This window comes from Ascaphus truei, chromosome 15 (genome assembly GCF_040206685.1).
Source record: "Ascaphus truei isolate aAscTru1 chromosome 15, aAscTru1.hap1, whole genome shotgun sequence".
NCBI lineage: Eukaryota > Metazoa > Chordata > Amphibia > Anura > Ascaphidae > Ascaphus > Ascaphus truei.
In genome coordinates, this window is record NC_134497.1 from 5,553,150 (window position 1) to 5,574,428 (window position 21,279).

General features: G+C 47.6%; 1 protein-coding gene across 3 annotated transcripts in view; it reads left to right on the plus strand.

Annotated features, from left to right (window-relative positions):
- The window catches only part of PHACTR3 (phosphatase and actin regulator 3), an 83,875-nt gene that overhangs the window by 55,643 nt on the left and 6,953 nt on the right, over positions 1 to 21,279 (plus strand). For all 3 annotated transcript variants that reach the window (XM_075571349.1, XM_075571347.1, XM_075571350.1), the window contains one exon: positions 20,343 to 20,398. In XM_075571349.1, coding sequence (XP_075427464.1) covers positions 20,343 to 20,398 — 56 coding nt within the window. The remainder of the gene's footprint in view (positions 1 to 20,342; positions 20,399 to 21,279) is intronic.

A 21,279-nucleotide genomic window follows, 5' to 3' on the forward strand; every position in this document is an offset into this window, starting at 1 on the left:
CCCGAGCGCCACAATCTCCCCATCTGGTGACGTCTGCTCAGAATCAGGTAGAGGTATCGGTCCCTTGGACAATCCGAAGAATGCGATGTGCTGCTGTGCAGGAAGCAGACTGGTTTCCGTGTGCTTCAGTTCGGGTATCCAGCAGTAATACGGTGGGATGGGGAAGTCTTAGGGGATGGGCACAAAGCTGTAATGTTCAATACCACAAGAGTTACAGAGCTCCACATGTCCCAAATTATTTCTAAGTGAGCCCCCTTACTGCGACACCCCGTAATGATGAAGTTAATAAAAATGTATGTAAATATATATATATATACACATACACACACACACAGATGTAGAGAGCGTCACTGTTCCTATAGTATGGGGTGGTATACATTGAGATATTTTGCACCAGCACTGCCACCGAATCCTATGGAAACCCAGCGACAATCTGCGATCTGATGGGGGGTGTTGTGCTGTATTAGGGTGAATTTCACAGCTCGCTCGTTGCTTTGTAGCCCACTGATGGCAGTGATTGAGTGCAGGTGTCCTGTAAATGTCACACTCTCAGCGCTTGAGTGCAGATCCCTAGCGCTCCGCTTATTGCTGAAGGACGTCGGGGCTCCGCTGCCCGGAGCATGGAGACCAGGGCTGGCCAACTCCAGTCCACAAGAGCCGCCAACCAAAGACTGAGCCACCTGTGTTGAAGCAGGGGTATCCGGAAAACCTCACGTGCTGGTAACTCTGTTATTGGCTGGAGTTGCCCCCCCCCTGCCCCCCCCCCTGCAGCATTAGTAGAGCTCTGTAATAATGCATCGCGGTGTTTCCTTTTAATCACAAAGCCGCTGAGGCCCAGGCGTCTGCGCGTTCAGCTCTGTTCCCCGGTCTGTGCAGAGCTGCAGGGGGAAAGACGGGGGTGTGGGGGAGGGCACGACTATGGACGTCACGCGGCAGGTTCGCCCTCATTGGCGCGGGGGGCATGACCAGCGCTCCATCGCAAGTCCCGAACAAAGTTTTCCTGTCTTCAGAAAAATCTGCTCGCGCAACGCGGCGGCGCGGGCAGGTAGCGGCCCCGGCTCCGTTGAGAGGCGGTTCTTGTCCCTGCAGCAGGGGGCGTGGCCTAAGGGGCGCAGTGTTTTCACGTACTGCCATTGTGAACAAATCACGTAACAGAGAGAGGGACAGAGCCGCCAACAGAAATCGTGGGGCCCAGGACAAATGAAAGGAGCAGGGCCTCTCTCTCACCCCCCCCCCCCCCCCCCCCAACCAATAGCGCACTTACCACGAGAAGACATTTATTTCCCTCAAACATTTGGATTTCCAAAGAAACGCGCGAGCTGGCGGTTCTGCTAATGCCGACTTCCGTTACTAGTACTGCGGCAGGCGTTATCGCAGCTGTTAACGCATTACTTACCGCAAGAATTAACGCTGCGCCCGTTGGAAACGCTGGAAAGCTGCGCACTATCATCCTTAACTGGTGTAATATTTATCCCGTTATGCATTAATTGGCATTAATAGGGCTAATAACACCTGCTACATCTCGATCGGCATCACGTAGGGGTATATGTATCACGGCAAAAGTGATGTCATTCCGGGGCAATAAACGTCATTATATGACTCAAAGACAAAAAACTATTGAAATCAATAAAATGTTTTTTTTTTCATCTGGACCAACATTTGCCCTGATACTCACACCCCTAGGATAAGATGATGTTGAGAGCAGAGCCGCGTGTTACGGTCTCGATCAGCAGGTAAAACACGTCTGGAAGAAGCCATGTTTCTGGCATGTATTTATCTTCAGACATAAACAGGGTTGATGTTGAGAAACTCTGCACCCTGCCCTCCCCCCCTTACCTGCCCTCCCCCCCTTACCTGCCCTCCCCCCCCTTACCTGCCCTCCCCAATCCCCCCTTACCTGCCCTCCCCAATCCCCCCTTACCTTACCTCCCCAATCACCCCCCCAATACCCCTTACCTCCCCAATACCCCCTTACCTCCCCAATCCACCCGTACCTCCACAATCCCCCTTACCTGCCCCTCCTGTTACCTGCACTCCCCAACAATCCCCCCTTACCACCCCCCATACCTGCTATACAGCAGCCCCAGGCAGTAATACACGCATCTTCTCGTGCCTTCTGTGTATATGAAGCTCCCTTGGTACACGCATGTTCTCACTCACGTGCTCAGCCTTCTGCTATGTTGAGGACCGCATCATACTGTATCTATTTCAGACGAGATAGAGCACGATGGAAGAGCCAGAGTCACAGTAATCTGGCAAGACTGTATCCTGACTTATATAGAGGGCTCAAAGACCGAGGGGTGTGGGGGGGGGGGGGGGGGGATAAACATGGAGATTCAACAATAGATAGGTTAATAGTAATATTGATTTAACCATTAGTTGATGTTAGGTTAACCCCTTCACTATTAAAAAGATGTAGTTCCATATTTAAAAACGGGGAAATAATGTTCTAAAGCCAACCTTCTAGAAACAGAGCTTTCCGTTAAAGAGCGTTGGCGTCCGGCCAGGTGTCAGCAAGTTACATGGCAGATGAGGTTTACTACAGATAAATGTAAGGTTATGCATTTGGGAAGCAAGAATAAACAGGCGACGTACAAGTTAAATGGGGATAAATTGGGAGAATCCTTGATGGAGAAGGATTTAGGAGTGCTTGTAGACAGCTGGCTTAGCAATAGTGCCCAAGGTCAGGCAGTAGCTGCAAAGGCAAACAAGATCTTATCTTGCGTTAAACGGGGAATGGATGGAAGGGATGTAAACATAATTATGCCCCTTTACAAGGCATTAGTAGGACCACACGTTGAATATGGAGTACAATTTTGGGCACCACTCCTTAGAAAAGACATTATGGAACTAGAGAGAGTGCAGAGAAGAGCCACCAAATTAATAAAGGGGATGGACATTCTAACTTATGAGGAGAGGCTAGCTAAATTAGATTTATTTACATTAGAAAAGAGGTGTCTAAGAGGGGATATAATAACTATATACAAATATATTCAGGGACAATACAAGGAGCTTTCAAAAGAACTATTCATCCCACGGGCAGTACAAAGGACTCGGGGCCATCCCTTAAGGTTGGAGGAAAGGAGATTTCACCAGCAACAAAGGAAAGGGTTCTTTACAGTAAGGGCAGTTACAGTGTGGAATTCATTACCCATGGAGACTGTGATGGCAGATACAATAGATCTGTTCAAAAAAAGGTTGGACATCTTTTTAGAAAGGAACGGTATACAGGGATATACCAAATAATTATACATGGGAAGGATGTTGATCCAGGGAGTAATCTGATTCTTGGAGTCGGGAAGGAATTTATTTTTCCCCTTATGAGATATCATCCAATGATTTGACACTGGAGTTTTTTGTTTGCCTTCCTCTGCATCAATAGATATAGGTTAAAGTACCTGTTGTCTATATTTAGCATAGGTTGAACTTGATGAACGTACGTCTTTTTTCAACCTCATCTACTTTGTAACTATGTAACTACGTAACTATGTAGCAGTGGCAATTCCTAGAATGCCAAGTTTTAGGTCTGAATATTGTAAGTTAAACGGAGCTGTAGCACATGGGTGGGGCAACTCTAGTCCTCAAGAGCCACCAACAGGTCAGGTTTTCAGGATATCCCTGCTTCAGCACAGGTGGCTCAATTAGAGGCTCAATCGAAGATTGAGCCACCTGGGTTACAGCAGAGACTGATTGAGCCACCTATGCTGAAGCAGGGATATCCTGAAAACCTGACCTGTTGGTGGCCCTTGAGGACTGGAGTGCCCGCCCCTGCTGTAGAAGGTTGGAATGCTCACAATGTTTTATTGTGTGGCATGTCCTTTGGGGGGGGGGGGGGGGGGGCGGGGGGATATTGCATTTATCTCAGCAGAGCACCTTTCATATAGGAACGTCTCCACCTGCCTGTATACAAGCCTGCTCAATTCACACACATATACAGACTAGCCGGGTATTACCGGGAAACCTTATTTCCATGGCAGCAGCCGCCTGCTTCCAGCTTGTCACAGTAGCAGAGGTAACAAGAACCTGCTAGTGAGGGGGGGGGGGGGCATTTGCTCCAGAGAGAGGCCACTGAAAAACGTGGCTGTTATCCCACGACAAGGTGTCCCCAGGAGGAGCTACCTAACGCATATCCTGCCTGACAACAGCTTCCCTGCGCACAGCTATTGGAGAATTAAAGAGTGAATCCAAAGCATTGGCTTTATAGGTCTCTCCCATCGCAGGCAGGAGAACCCCTTCACTGCTGGCAGGCCTATCTCTGGGGTCACAAGGGTCCCTCTTAACCCATGCACTGCCAAAAAGAGGGGGGGGAGAGAGAGAGAGAGAGCGAGGGGGGGAGAGAGAGAGGGGAGAGAGGGGGGGGGGAGAGAGAGAGATGGGGGGGAGAGAGATGGGGGGAGAGAGAGAGATGGGGGGGAGAGAGAGAGATGGGGGGGAGAGAGAGAGAGAGAGGGGGGGGGAGAGAGGGGGGGAGAGAGGGGGGAGAGAGAGGGGGGGGGGAGAGAGAGGGGGGGGAGAGAGAGAGAGGGAGGAGAAAGAGGGGGGGAGAGAGAAAGAGAGGGGGGGGAGAGAGAGACCTCACCTTCTAAACATCTCTCCCTTATACAGCTGTGATCCTGTTGCTTGTATTCTGGTTTAAGAGATCAGCGGAAATCAGGCACATAGAGTAATGAGGTTAAATTGCTAGTTAGAAAAGATTTAAAATATGCACAGTGCACATACACTATAAACAAAGATAAAATGACAGTATAACACAGGGGTCTCCGTCCTCAAGCCCCCCCTCAGTCAGTCCCTGCTTCAGCACAGGTGGCTAAATCAGAGGCTCAGCCACCTGTGCTGAAGCTGGAATATCCAGAAACCCGGTCAGGTTGGGTGGGGGCGACGCTATCCTTTTTTATGGTGATCCCAGAGAAATATACCTCCACCCCATACCAAAGCGTAGGAGGAGGTCTTTCCAGACGCTGATCCCATCTTGCATGCGAGAAATGATCTTGTGAGTTCCCAGATTGAGGTTGGGAGGCGGCGTTCACACCACAGGCCACACTGTCTTCTGTTTGTCTTCTTTTTGCCTTTCCCCTGCGCTGTAGGGTAACTTTACTAATGCACCTCTTCTCTCTGGGTGGGAGAGAATTACCTGAGCTGCAGGGTCAGATAGATTGTTAGTAGTAACCTCACTTTTGTCCCTGCCACAGTTTTTTGGTCACTTACCCCCATCATTGTCACGGTTACATTCAGGAGCGCAATTTAGTATTTTTCCCAAAGGTGGATACTGCTGAAGGTTCCCCGAGAGCTTCCGAAACGTTGCACATTTTTCACCTTCGTACAATATACTTTTAAACATTTACCTCTGATGTGCCGCCTCTTTTTCTCTAAACGTTTCGGGTCTGGGAGAAGCACGTATATATATTTCCATAGTTTATGCTTTGATAAATGTGCTGTCCTTTTGCAGCTGGTACACACGGTCTCTGTGTGGACACAACGTGTGTTTTCAGGTTGTTTCTCTGCTTGCATCGAATGTTAGAAACCGGTTTCTTAGAACACATGGTTTTTCCCACTTCAGATCCGGGAGACGTCTTTTTTTGGGGGGGGGGGGGGGAAGGATGAGGACGCGGGATTTGGTTCATCTCACTATAAGTATGAAAGTCAAACCGCGCTCATGCTTCCTAGATGAGATCTTGAAGTAGATCAGCTCTCCCCTCTTGCTGCTGCTGCGATGTGCAGGCGCCCCTCCTCCACCGATAACTTTCGTAGGAAGACTCCGACGTCAGATGATAGTAGAAGAAAAACACAGCAGCGCACCAAGGGTTAAGAAATATGTATTACACAGTTAGTATAGTAACAAGTAAAAACTTACATATCAGAATAAAAATGTCCAGTAGCGAGCGAGTGGGACGTGAAGTACACAGGCGATCGGAGGACAACGCCATACGGGTCTTGCGACACCGCAACCCGGAAGTAAGAACTGAGTTTTGCCGGGCAAGCCAGCCCCAGCGCGCGGGACTGGTCTGCGAGTACCAGCAAATACCTCCTGCGCCTTCCTACTCGTTTGGACCCAAAATTCATGCACTGGCCGCTACTGGACATTTTTATTCTGATATGTAAGTTTTTACTTGTTACTATACTAACTGTGTAATACATATTTCTTAACCCTTGGTGCGCTTCTGTGTTTTTCTTCTATTATCATCTCACTATAAACCTGTGTTATATCTGATGCATGGAACCCTCAACCTTCTCCAGTCTGTGGCTATCTCCATGAACCTCTGCCAGACAGCCCCCCCCCCACCCCCCCACCCCCTGCGTTATATACTGACAAACAGGAACACCATGATCTCTGAAAAAGCAAAGCACAGGTGGAAGGATCACGCTGCGTCCCTTGCGATACAGTATTTCCCTGAGCACAGTGTGTACAAGGCCACCGCTGAGTGAATATATCCCTTTGTTTTCGGTGTTGTCAGACTGGCAGCGCTGCTGAGCACAATGTACACGGAGCTGCTGGATGGAGAACGCATGTCTTTGTGCTTGTTCAGTGTGTCCCATAGGAGAAGCTCTTTTTGCTCTCTTGCTTTCTTTCCAACTGATGTTGTCTCGGGGGCTGACGCAAATCCAGAGCCCAAAGCCGTCCCGGGGGGGACCCTTTAATAAAAGTGCCATGTAAATAACTATATTGGTATAATTGTGTATTTATAAGCATTTCAGGAAACAGGCAGAGTACCGGTAGTTACAATGCAGAAAGTGCTGCAAACATAGGAGCGCGTGTTGGCAGCAAGCAATCCCTGCCCTGAAGAGCTTACAATCTAAGATCGGAATGATTTCTGTGTCTAGTTGTAAGAGGCACTGCTAGTGTATCAAGCAAATGTGTGTCCGTATCAAGTAAATGTGTGCCCGTATTATAACCTGCCTGTGTTAGGCTCACTGCTGCATTCATTGCGCACAGCACATAACGTGCAGCCAAGCTCGCACTAGTCATCTCTTCAATGGGTTGCGTGGGTTATTTCCCATATTGACACCTTTGTGAAGGATACATTGAATCTCCCCAAATAACCCTGTGCAAACAGATGGATCTGTCGCTCTGGTTATATATAGACACGCGCACGTCTATTTACAGCTTCCTCTGTGTATATTTAGCCACAGAAATGTTTATTGTTAGACATTTGTCTATATAGATAGATATATAGATCGTTGTACATGATTAAATTGTTTCTAATACCGATACTGGAGACCCCCCCACCCCCCCCCCCCAGTGCTGCTATAATAACCACTTTCGTGATCATCTATAACCTTGTATGATTAGCTTGTACAGTGCGTGGCAATGCCTTTTAATGCGACAACATCCGGAGAGTGACATCTTTTATTGTGTGTGTGTGTGTGTGTGTGTATACATACATACATACATACACATACACACACACACACACACACACACACACACAGTGGCGACACACACTATATTTCAGAATATTCCGGTGATGTGTGGTTTTGTATCGTTTTCGCCCGGAGTGTATTGCGTTATTTTCGCGGCTGTGATTTAAGCATTTTATTCTCGCTGTCTGCAATACTGCAATGCCGTGTAAAAACACGGGGGGGCGTTTGCGAGCTGTTGTCTTTGAAGCCGAGAAGCCGTCCCCTGGCGAGATGTGTTTGCAGCAAAGAGAGATCCGCTGCTCTCTCTGCGCAAACATCGGCACATTAAAAATTATTTTAAATACATTTTTATTCATAGTGTAGATGTGCAGGGGGTCTCCGGAGCTGAACCGCATTGGTTTCAGGTCCGGGGACCCCCTGCTTCCCGAGATACAGGCCCCTTTATGGGGTGCCGGTATCCCTCTGCATTTAAAGGTCCCGATCACGTGACCGCGGAATGTAAACAAAGCAGAGGGATACCGGCACCCCATAAAGGGGCCTGTATCTCGGGAAGCAGGGGGTCCCCGGACCTAAAACCAAAGCGGTTCCGCTCCGGAGACCCTCTGCACATCTACAGTATGAATAAAACACCCAAATCAATAAACACTCATTCCTTACCTTTGCGGCTATGTGCTATGGTAACGAAGCAGCAGGAATGTATTTTTAATAATACTGTACAGTGAGCAGGGGGTTCCCTGAGCCACAAATCAGAGCTCAGGGGACCCCCTGCTCCTGCACAATATTATTAAAATACAGAAATGCTGCTTCATTACCATAGCTGATAGCCGCTAAGGCAATGAAGGGGTTAACCCACCGTGCCCGCTTTATTGTGGGTAGCGGGGGTGGGTGAAGGGGGTATTTGGCCCTTGGTGTGAGTTTAGGACTTGCGGGGGGGGGGTTGCGGGTGCACTTAACCCCTTCACGACTGTAGCAGTTAATACCGCTACGGTCATGAAGGGGTTAACCCCTCCCGCTACCCCCCCGCAAGCCCTAAACAACCACCGTTGGGGCTAATACTCCCTTCACCCACCCCCGCTACCCACAATAAAAAAAATTCACACACAGCAGCCCCACAATAAATAAATAAATCTAAATATATAAATAAATACATGACACAGACGGTGACACCGCGTGGACCAGTTAAACCACTGGCTCTAGGGCAGCGCAAAGATCCGTAACCAAACAAAGAGAGTCAGATACACAATATGGTGTCGTACTTTCTTCCAACGTGTAGAAGCCAACTCCAGTGCTCAAGGGCCACCAGCAGGTCAGGTTTTCACCACCTGTGCTGAAGCAGGGATACCCCGAGAACCTGACCTGTTGGTGGGCCTTGAGGACTGAAGCCGGCCTCCCCTAACCTAGACACTCCCCTTTACCACATAGGGTGACCACATTCCTTAACCGTATCAGCAGCAATCCCCGTATCTGGTCGCAGACGGGCGTGTCTCACGAGAAACGATATATATATGATGGCGCAGATCAGCTTAGCTTATTTTTATAGAAAATGTTTTTTAAAAAAATGGAAAAACAGACCCCCAAATGTGCCCCCTTCCAGTGTGTGCCGGGGCCTTCTCCCATTAATAATAATGATATAGCAGAGATGGTGGCTCGGGGCAGGAGCGCTGCACTATTCTCTCCACCGCCGCCGCCGCCTTGATTGCGTGCAATAGCTCCGCGGCAGGGGGGTTGCATGGCGCCTCAGCTAAGGAATGCTGTTGCCCTATTTGGGAAATGTGAGTGTATAGGTCCTTGGCACTTAGATTGTAAGCTCTTCGGGGCAGGGACTAGCTTTTCCTAATGTTACTTTTGTGTCTGAAGCGCATATTCCCATTATGTGTTATATTACGCCCTGTGTATCACTGCTGTGACGCCCTATGTACATGGCTGGCGCTATCTATATCCATATTATTGAAACCGTTGTATGTCTGTCTCTAGGGGCAATCTGATTGGTCTGTCACTCAGCCTCTGGCCGTCTGTCACTCAGCCTCTGGCCAATCAGATTGCTCCGTGGCCGCCCCCCTCTAATTGGCTTGCTTCTGTGGCCTCGACCGGCCCTCCTCCTCCTCGCACCGCAGTCTCTTCTCCCTCTCCCTCCTGTTCTGCCTCCCGCTGAGTCCCACTGCCCCCGGGTATCACCCCCACTGGGTATTGCCCCCCCCCCTGCCCCGGGTGTCACACCCTCCCCCCCCCCCCACTGCCCAATGTGTCGGTCCCCACTCCCTTTCCCTGGTGCTCCCGTCACCTGCGTGTTCCGAGCCGTCCACCGGCCTGGCGGTGTACGCACGCGCGGCTGCTCCCGCTCCTCAGGCGGCTCACCGTCCTCCCGAATACGACACGCGCATGCGCTGCATGCTCTGCCCCCCACGCCCAGGACCGCGGCTGCTCCCGCTCCTCAGGCGGCTCACCGTCCTCCCGACTCCGGGTCGCACGGCGGCCTGCGCCGCCCCCCACGCCCGGGACCAACCGGGCGGAGCGCCCGGATTGGAGAGAGGCGCCTTCTGGACCGGTGGGAGCTCGGAGAATGGACGGTGTCCCCCGGTGGGGGGGCGAGGCTGCGGCATCCTCACTGCAGTAGTTTTTGGTGCCCGAGGACATGTGTCTCACAGTGTGTGTTGTGTGTGTGTGTGTGTGTCACAGTGTGTGTGTGTCACAGTATGTGTGTGTGTCACAGTGTGTGTTGTGTGTGTGTGTCACAGTATGTGTGTGTGTCACAGTATATGTGTGTGTGTCACAGTATGTGCGTGTGTGCGTGTGTGTCACAGTATGTGCGTGTGCGTGTGTGTCACAGTGTGTGTGTGTGTGTGTCACAGTATGTGTGTGTGTCACAATATGTGTGTGTGTGTGTGTGTCACAATATGTGTGTGTGTGTCACAATGTGTGTGTGTGTGTGTCACAATATGTGTGTGTGTGTCACAGTATGTGTGTGTGTGTGTGTCACAGTATGTGTATGTGTCACAGTATGTGTGTGTGTGTGTCACAGTATGTGTGTGTCACAGTATGTGTGTGTGTCACAGTATGTGTGAGTGTGTCACAGTATGTGTGAGTGTGTCACAGTATGTGTGAGTGTGTCACAGTATGTGTGTGTGTGTGTGTGTGTGTGTCACAGTATGTGAGTGTCACAGTATGTGTGTGTGTGTGTGTCACAGTATGTGTGTGTCACAGTATGTGTGTGTGTGTGTCACAGTATGTGTGAGTGTGTCACAGTATGTGTGAGTGTGTCACAGTATGTGTGAGTGTGTCACAGTATGTGTGTGTGTGTCACAGTATGTGAGTGTGTGTGTCACAGTATGTGTGTGTGTGTGTGTGTCACAGTATGTGTGTGTGTCACAGTATGTGTGTGTCACAGTATTTGTGTGTGTGTGTGTGTGTGTGTGTCACAGTGTGTGTGTGTGTGTGTGTCACAGTATGTGTGTGTGTCACAGTATGTGTGTGTGTCACAGTATGTGTGTGTCACAGTATGTGTGTGTGTGTCACAGTATGTGTGTGTGTCACAGTATATGTGTGTGTCACTGTATATGTGTGTGTGTGTCACAGTATGTGTGTGTCACAGTATGTGTGTCTCACAGTATGTGTGTGTGTGTCAGAGTATGTGCGTGTGCGTGTGTGTCACAGTATGTGCGTGTGCGTGTGTGTCACAGTATGTGCGTGTGTGTCACAGCGTGTGCGTGTGCGTGTGTGTCACAGTATGTGCGTGTGCATGTGTCACAGTATGTGCGTGTGCGTGTGTCACAGTATGTGCGTGTGTGTCACAGTATGTGCGTGTGCGTCACAGTATGTGCGTGTGTGTGTCTCAGTATGTGCGTGTGTGTGTTTGTGTCTCAGTATGTGCGTGCGTGTGTGTTTGTGTCTCAGTATGTGCGTGTGTGTTTGTGTCTCAGTATGTGCGTGTGTGTGTTTGTTTGTGTCTCAGTATGTGCGTGTCTCACTGTGTGCTGCGCAGGGGGGGGGGGAACAGAGCTGCTCGGTGGGGAACGGTGACCGGAGCGGCGCAGGGGGGGGGGCACGGCCGGAGCTGTGTAGGGGGGGACACATGCCTGGAGCTGCGCAGGGGGGGGGAGGAATGGCCGGCGCTGCGCAGGGGGGGGAGGAGTGGAGCTGCGCAGGGGGGGGGAGGAATGGCCAGCGCTGCGCAGGGGGGGGAGGAGTGGAGCTGCGCAGGGGGGGGGGGGAGGCGGAGAGGGACGTGGAGGGAGCAGGAGGTTTTGGTCCCGGGCAGCGCCGGGTCTCTCCGCTAGTATAATATAAAGATACACATATATACACACCAGTCATATAGTAACACTAAGAAACGTGCTGTGTTGAAGTGAAATAAAGGCGCTAGCTCTACTAGTGTTCACTACCAATATAAAGTGAATAAATCCAAAATCTAGTGATACAAAAATGATAAAATAGTGCACACGTGATAAATAACGTGAATAAATGTGTACATAAACCCCCTGCTCAAACCCAGCTGGTTAGGGACTGGTTCCGCTGGTCCCTCAATTCGTGCAGATTCGTGTGTGATCCAGGGGGAGCATGGAAGTAAAATAGAACAAAACAAAATCTAAGTGTAGACTGTCTGATAATGAATAGATTAATACAATGGTGTATCTTGGCTCGTATGTGTAGCCTACTCACAGGATGTAGACAAAAAACGGGCAGTGTGACACAGTGGTCTCAGCGGAATGGACCTGTAGATTCTTGATGTGGTGTAGACCCCCAATCTCAGCAGGACAGCATATGATATGTGGGAGAAAAAGTATCCATAGTGCAGACCAATCATGTAAAAAACTTAACTTTATATGGTTTAAAAATGAACACTTACAATAAAAACAATGAAATCAAGCATGAATCACATAAATGTGATGGAAGAGGGTAGACTTTGGATTTTGGGCTCACCCACCACCTCCGGTGCGCATGCGATGCGTGGGATGCTGCTAGGCTGGACGTTCCCTCCTCTCCGCCCCCTCTGGGGTGCTCGGGCGTCGCACGCTCCAGTCCCCGCGATGGACGCTGGTTTGGTGTATATCTTTAGCTTCCTCAGATGCGCGTCATCAAGTCCCATCCGGTGGACTCCGATCCGTCACTTCCGATTAGGTCGCGATGCGTCCTGACGAAGCCACGCACCGATTGGCGAAACGCGTAGAGTGGTACCCGCCTACTGGAAGAGGGAAGCAGGGACGAAGATTGGGAGCCCTCCACCGGAAGTGACATATCTCTCTTTTTTTGGGGGGGGGGGGGGGGGTTATGGATCATTTCACTCACCTATGGTGGAAGAAAAATATCTTTTAAAGGGTTTTTTGAGCTGCAATTACGATATTTTGGATTTATTCACTCAAATTAAATTAATTCACTAATATTTTAGTATATCACTGTAGATAGGAGCAAAAATATGCAAATAAATGCACAAAGCAGCGCATTGCCCAGGGAGACAGGTGTATAAAAATAGAAAAATATTTATTGTCTATCACACATGACAAACAAGGAGGTGTGGGCCCTCCTACGCGTTTCACACAACACGATGCTTTATCACTGTAGAAAGTCCACATCACTTGTAGTTGTTGATCACGGATTATATTATATGTTTTTTTTTATTGTATTCACTCTATTTTATTAATGTTATTAAATGTTTAATAATTGAATAAAGGGTGTAATATCTAATCACTACAGTATATAGATTATACACTGAAATAAGAGAAGAGCTCTTTGTTGTGTAATTTGTGTTGGGTATGAGATGCTTGTTAAAAAGGTTTCGTACCTCCTGAAGTGCACATTATTAGACTGAGCAGCGTTTGTGTAACCTCATGTTGCATGTAGGGGTAATTACGTGGCTATCCAACGAAACATGATCTGTTAATGCAGTCCTGTCCACAGGTATAAGCTGTCCAATATATATGCAGTAGGAGAATTACTTTAGTGAATACATTTGCCAAACTGCGCTTGACAGCGATGCTGGAAGTTGGAGCGCGCTCACTAGCCACCTGGCTTCTGATCACGCAATCTGGTGCGGATATTGAAACTGGTGTCGTTGATGTCAGAAAAAGCTCACACGGAATCATATTAAAAAAAAGGGGGGATATTTAGGAACTTTGCGCATTTTATATCAATCACTATAATTGGAAACCTGGCCTCGGTAAACATCTCGGGGAGATTAGCAGACAGACAGCCTTGCAAGCTCCATGGATCAGTACTGCCGTTGGGTCTGTGTGTCCCCAGAGGGGGCTGCGGTTTGCTCACACAGGGGCTGTGTCTGTTCTGTTGCAGACATCTTTGGAACAGACTATTATCAGAGATATAATAGAGATCTTTACCAGACAAAGTCCCTGCTCTGGCTGCAGTCACTCGGTCACGAAGCTTTAATCTCTCCTTAGTATATATTCCCTGTAAGATTTGTTTTTATTATTATAGTGAATGTGCCACTTTGGCATCCTGTGTGTATCCTGCGTGTATCCTGCGTGTATCCTGCGTGTATCCTGCGTGTATCCTGCGTGTATCCTGCGTGTATCCTGTCCGGAGAAGCATCATCTCCCACTATCATTTGCTGATGGCATTTTAGGTTTCTGTCATTGGTTAACCCAGGGGTGGGGCAATTGCAGTCCTCAAGGGCCACCAACAGGTCAGGTTTTAAGGATATGCCTGCGTCAGCACAATTGGCTCAATCGGCCCCTGCTTCAGCACAAGTGGCTCTTCAGCACAGGTGGCTCAGTAAAATACAGCCACTTCTGCACAGCTTCAGCCCAGGTGGCTCAGTCTAAGACTGAGTCGGAGCCACCCTGTGGTAATGCTGAAGCAGTTGAAGACTGAGCCACCTGTGCTGAAGCAGGGATCTCCTGAAAACTTTACCTGTTGGTGGCCTTTGAGGACTGGAGTTGCCCACCCCTGGGTTAACCCCATCACTTGCCAGACTCCAGCAACGCGCTTTGGCAGTGAAGGCGTTAATGTGTAATGGCTTCTCACATATAGCCCCAAAAGTGCTGAATGCTGCAATGGGAAATACAAGAAAATGACGGCAATTCTTGGCCATTTTTAAGGAGCCCCGCACAAATGATTTGGATTTCCAAAGGGAGAGTGTTTTATAAAAGATACTAGACCCCTATCAAATGAAGTGGGATTAATGGGCAGAAAGAGCCTATTGATGACAGTGCCTGCTCCTTTAACCCTTTCCTTGCCAATAAGCAATGCCTTTATAATGGTTCTCCCGCCCCTCCAGGATCAATGAGATTACCAGCAAGGGCCCAAGTTCACAGCGGGACCCCTGCGAGCTCTCCCACTAGGTCCCCACAGGGGCCATGTCCCAAACCATTTAAGAGTTGATGGGCCACAAGCTTATAGTAATGCCATTTTAGATGCATTGAAATACCTAACAATGATTTGTATGTTAACCTTTTGCAAACATTTAGAACATTGGTACCATATTGATTTACATGACCGTAACTCACACGTGAGTTTTAGTGCGCAAATTGCACTCAAATCAAATAAGATTTATTGGCATGACAGAAGCACTTTAGGATTGCCAAAGCATTAATAACAGGGGGTTACAATGTTATAATGGTTGCACAGTACATGAATAACAGGGGTAGGGTATAATGATTACGCAGTACATGAATAACAGGGGGTAGGGTATAATGATTACACAGTACATGAATAACAGGGGGTAGGGTATAATGATTACACAGTACATGAATAACAGGGGGTATGGTATAATGATTACACAGTACATGTATAACAGGGGGTAGGGTATAATGATTACACAGTACATGAATAACAGGGGGTAGGGTATAATGATTACACAGTACATGAATTACAGGGGGTAGGGTATAATGATTGCCCGGTACATGAATAACAGGGGGTAGGTATAATGATTACACAGTACATGAATAACAGGGGGTAGGGTATAATGATTACACAGTACATGAATAACAGGGGGTAGGGTATAATGATTACACAGTACATGAATAACAGGGGTAGGTATAATGATTACACAGTACATGAATAACAGGGGGTAGGGTATAATGATTACACAGTACATGAATAACAGGGGGTAGGGTATAATGATTACACAGTACATGAATAACAGGGGGTATGGTATAATGATTGCCCGGTACATGAATAACAGGGGGTAGGTATAATGATTACACAGTACATGAATAACAGGGGGTAGGGTATAATGATTACACAGTACATGAATAACAGGGGGTATGGTATAATGATTGCCCGGTACATGAATAACAGGGGGTAGGTATAATGATTACACAGTACATGAATAACAGGGGGTAGGGTATAATGATTGCCCGGTACATGAATAACAGGGGGTAGGTATAATGATTACACAGTACATGTATAACAGGGGGTAGGTATAATGATTACACAGTACATGTATAACAGGGGGTAGGGTATAATGATTACACAGTACATGTATAACAGAGGGTAGGGTATAATGATTACACAGTACATGTATAACAGGGGGTAGGGTATAATGATTACACAGTACATGTATAACAGGGGGTAGGGTATAATGATTACACAGTACATGAATAACAGGGGGTATGGTATAATGATTACACAGTACATGTATAACAGGGGGTAGGTATAATGATTACACAGTACATGAATAACAGGGGGTAGGGTATAATGATTACACAGTACATGAATAACAGGGGTAGGTATAATGATTACACAGTACATGAATAACAGGGGGTAGGGTATAATGATTACACAGTACATGAATAACGGGGTAGGGAATAATGATTACACAGTACATGAATAACAGGGGGTAGGGTATAATGATTACACAGTACATGAATAACAGGGGGTAGGGTATAATGATTACACAGTACATGAATAACAGGGGGTAGGGTATAATGATTACACAGTACATGAATAACAGGGGGTAGGGTATAATGATTACACAGTACATGTATAACGGGGTAGGGTATAATGGTTACACAGTACATGAATAACAGGGGGTAGGGTATAATGATTACACAGTACATGAATAACAGGGGGTAGGGTATAATGATTGGCCGGTACATGAATAACAGGGGGTAGGTATAATGATTACACAGTACATGAATAACAGGGGTAGGTATAATGATTACACAGTACATGAATAACAGGGGGTAGGGTATAATGATTACACAGTACTGTACATGAATAACAGGGGGTAGGGTATAATGATTACACAGTACATGAATAATAGGGGGTAGGGTATAATGATTACACAGTACATGTATAACAGGGGGTAGGGTATAATGATTGCCCGGTACATGAATAACAGGGGGTAGGGTATAATGATTGCCCGGTACATGAATAACAGGGGGTAGGGTATAATGATTGCCCGGTACATGAATAACAGGGGGTAGGGTATAATGATTGCCCGGTACATGAATAACAGGGGGTAGGGTATAATGATTGCCCGGTACATGAATAACAGGGGGTAGGGTATAATGATTGCCCGGTACATGAATAACAGGGGGTAGGGTATAATGATTGCACGGTACATGAATAACAGGGGGTAGGGTATAATGATTACACAGTACATGAATAACAGGGGGTAGGGTATAATGATTACACAGTACATGAATAACGGGGTAGAGTATAATGATTGCACGGTACATGAATAACGGGGTAGGGTATAATGGTTACACAGTGCATGAATAACAGGGGGTAGGGTATAATGATTGCACGGTACATGAATAACAGGGGGTAGGGTATAATGATTATGCAGTATATGAATAACAGGTTGTAGGGTATAATGATTATGCTGTATATGAATAACGGGGTAGGGTATAATGATTGCACGGTACATGAATAACAGGGGGTAGGGTATAATAATTATGCTGTATATGAATAACGGGGTAGGGTATAATGATTACATGGTACATGAATAACAGGGGGTAGGGTATAATGATTACACAGTACATGAATAACAGAGGGTAGGGTATAATGATTACACGGTACATGAATAACAGGGGGTAGGGTATAATGATTGCACAGTGCATGAATAACAGGGGGTAGGGTATAATGGTTACACAGTACATGAATAACAGGGGGTAGGGTATAATGATTGCACGGTACATGAATAACAGGGGGTAGGGTATAATGATTACACAGTACATGAATAACAGGGGGTAGGGTATAATGATTACACAGTACATGAATAACGGGGTAGAGTATAATGATTGCACGGTACATGAATAACGGGGTAGGGTATAATGGTTACACAGTGCATGAATAACAGGGGGTAGGGTATAATGATTGCACGGTACATGAATAACAGGGGGTAGGGTATAATGATTATGCAGTATATGAATAACAGGTTGTAGGGTATAATGATTATGCTGTATATGAATAACGGGGTAGGGTATAATGATTGCACGGTACATGAATAACAGGGGGTAGGGTATAATAATTATGCTGTATATGAATAACGGGGTAGGGTATAATGATTACATGGTACATGAATAACAGGGGGTAGGGTATAATGATTACACAGTACATGAATAACAGAGGGTAGGGTATAATGATTACACGGTACATGAATAACAGGGGGTAGGGTATAATGATTGCACAGTGCATGAATAACAGGGGGTAGGGTATAATGGTTACACAGTACATGAATAACAGGGGGTAGGGTATAATAATTACATACAGTAGTACCTGGGTAACAGTTACACACAGGGATATGAGGTTAGTGGGCGTCTCTCAGCCTGCGGCAGGCGCTGTTATAGCGTGCCGCCAGTTCTGCTGGCATTTCATCTTCTTCCAGGACAGAGGTTCTCCCGTCCTCAAGACACCACCCCCTCTCCCATAGGTCAGATCTGCAAGAAATCCCAGCTTCAGCACAGGTGGCTCAATCAGTGGCTGTCTTTGACTGATTGAACCACCTGTGCTAAAGCAGGGAGCCACTGATTGAACCACCTGTGCTGAAGCAGGGAGCCACTGATTGAACCACCTGTGCTGAAGCAGGGAGCCACTGATTGAACCACCTGTGCTGAAGCCGGGATTTCTTGCAAACTTCACCCATTGTGGGGGTGCCTTGAGGACTGTAGTTGAGACCCTTTGTCATGGAGGGGTGATTATTTTTTGGTTCTCTTCTATATTATTAAAGCTCCGGATAAGAGCTGTGAGTTTCTCCAGGTGAGTACTCCAGGTGAGTACTCCTCACGTCAGAGTATTTTGTGTAGCGCAGCTAACTTCATACTCGTTGCTTGCGGCACATCAAGACCCCTTCACGGGCGGCGAGTTGAGTAGCCCTGCTATACAGAATAGGGGTAATCACCACCGCTGCTTTAACTGCAGCAGAGACACTGATGTATGGCTTCACGCCATAGTCCTATGGATTCTGTCAATCGGGAGCCTTCAGAACAAGACGGGCTTCGGCAGGCGGGAGATTAAATCGTTTTGTGTCTCCCCGCCTCCTGAAAAGAGGGATCGATTTTTGTAGGGTAACCACGGGATAAAAATAGAAAAGGAGGGGAATCCCCGGAGACGGCGGATCCTAATGCAGAAGACAAATACTTGGAGGTTTGCCGACTGCTACTGTACGAATGCAGACGTTAAAAAAAAAAAAAAAACAGGACAGGGCTTTTCCACTGCAAGGGTAGTGGATGCATGGAACAGACGAGACGCAGAGGTGGTTGAAGCAACTCCAAATAAGCAATGGATGAGTTAGACACAGGAGGGGCAGGATAAAAGGCATACATTGCAAAATCAAAGCGGTTTCACATGTTACAGTAAAATGGGCAGATTGGGTGATATTCCTCTCTGAACATTTATATTCCCAGCAGATTGAGTGATCCAAACAGGGCTGGCCAACCCCAGTCCTCAAGAGCCTCCAAACAGGCCAGTGTTTTCAGGATATCCCAGCTTCAGCACTTTGACTGCCCCACCTGTGCTGAAGCAGGGATATCCTGAAAACCTGGCCCTTGGGTGACCCTTGAGGACTGGGGGAGTTGCCAACGTTTTTTTAAACAGATATACTTCGTCGCCTGTAAGGGTGAAGCTGCATTGGCCGTGTCGGCGACGTGGGGGGAATCCCTGTCGCCGGCATTGAAAGGGTTAAAGACGAGGGGGGGGGGTGGGGATGTGGTGGCATTGAAGACTCTCTTAAACTGAGTGAGACTTGGTGGCCGTCTCCTATCCATCTCGCAGGCGAGCGACCCTTTATTTATAAAATGTGTTACCAGGAAGTAATACAGTGAGAGTTACCTCTCGTTTTCACGTATGTCCTGGGCACAGAGTGAAGACAAATAATACATGGTTACAAATACAGTTGCATAAATGAGCAGGGTATACATTATATACAAGACATTGCGTGCACAGTTACAGATACTATATATTATGGGCACGTACTGTGCTGCCTGTGTTACTTATAAGATGCCATTTGGAATAATGAAATGCAGCGGTGTTCCTCGGTTCCCGAGCGGTTTATGGATGTGCAGCAGGGGGGAGGGGAAGGTGCTACTGGGGGAAGCCTCATTTGTAATGTAGGTTCAGTTATTGCACATGCCTTGCAATTGGTTGACTTTTCAGGCAGTGCTGGTGGGAGTGAACAAATAGCTGTATACAAGGCTGGCTTCAGCCAGAGCAGCACAGCACACAGCAGCTTCTGTGCAGGGGGAAATCCTACAGGCAAGACCTGCTTACAAAGCGCCTCTGCACCTGCCAGCACAGCTGGGACCAGACATTGCTGGACAGCGACAGGTATCATTGGGACACTGTTTAGTTTCAATGTGTAACAGTTACCCAATAATGCAGTGAGCCTGAGCATCCTAGAGTGGAGAGCTTGTTGCTGTCCTCAGAGATGTATCTTGTTCATCTCTGGATGCTGATGAGACTTTGAGAGCTTTCCACAACCCGACGACCCCCAGCTGGGACAGGCTCGTACACACACACAGAGACTTGCAGACTTTCCCCGGGGCTGCCACCATGGTGCAAAATGTGATTCTGGTATTTTTCCGCAGGCGACTTAGCCAAAGACCTGCCGTGGAGGAGCTGGAAAGAAGAAATATACTAAAACGTGAGTATGGGTCCTTCTCTTGTCTTTGGTGTTACAGGTTGGCACAGCGCTGGAAAGGCCCATGCATTGTGGAGACCCCTAGAACTAAAAAGGGGTAATGGATGTGCCAGGAATGTGCGATCCGCGGTAGGATAGTTTCAGGCCACCCTCTGGGGGAGCGATTTTGTTTTTTCTTGGGGTTTCACATTATTCTGTTTTGCTGAGTACAATGTACTCCTAGACTAAAAAAAAAACTACACTTTTTGTTTTTTGGTGCCTGGGGCGTAGGCAGAAAAAGGATAGCATTGGGTGTCTGAACAGGTGCTGCCAAAACCTTTACCCCTTTCAACATCCTGTGATCAGATGTAGCATCCTGGCAGCACAATGCTTTGAAAGGCCCTTTCCCCAGCTCAGGGGTTTACAAATTTAATCTTCAGACCCTTCTCGGGTTTGTAGGGTGTTGTACGATTGGATTTATGTCTCGGGAACGGAATCGCATGGCTTACTGTGTTGTTGCTCTTTGGAGTAGTTAACGCTACGTTGTCACTTAACGCCGTTTAGCGGATCTGGGCCGTGGTCACACACACCATATTTTAGTGGCTGTGCTTGGGCTTGCAAGCCACTCTTATTTGCACCTGTTTTGACCGCTATACACTACCCTGTGCCCCCCTGACCTCTGCATTCTAATGTGAGTGTCCTTTTGCTTGTGCTAATTCATGAACACATATGTGCAATCCATACCCAGACAGACACTAGCCCTGCCCTGGCCCAGTGCTCTGTCGCCTAGTTAACTAGCAGGATTGCAGGTGTGAAGGGTTACAATCATTACATTCAACTATAACACACCTGAGGCCCATACTGTCCACAAGTGCCACTTACCAACATCCTTATTGCTCTCTTCC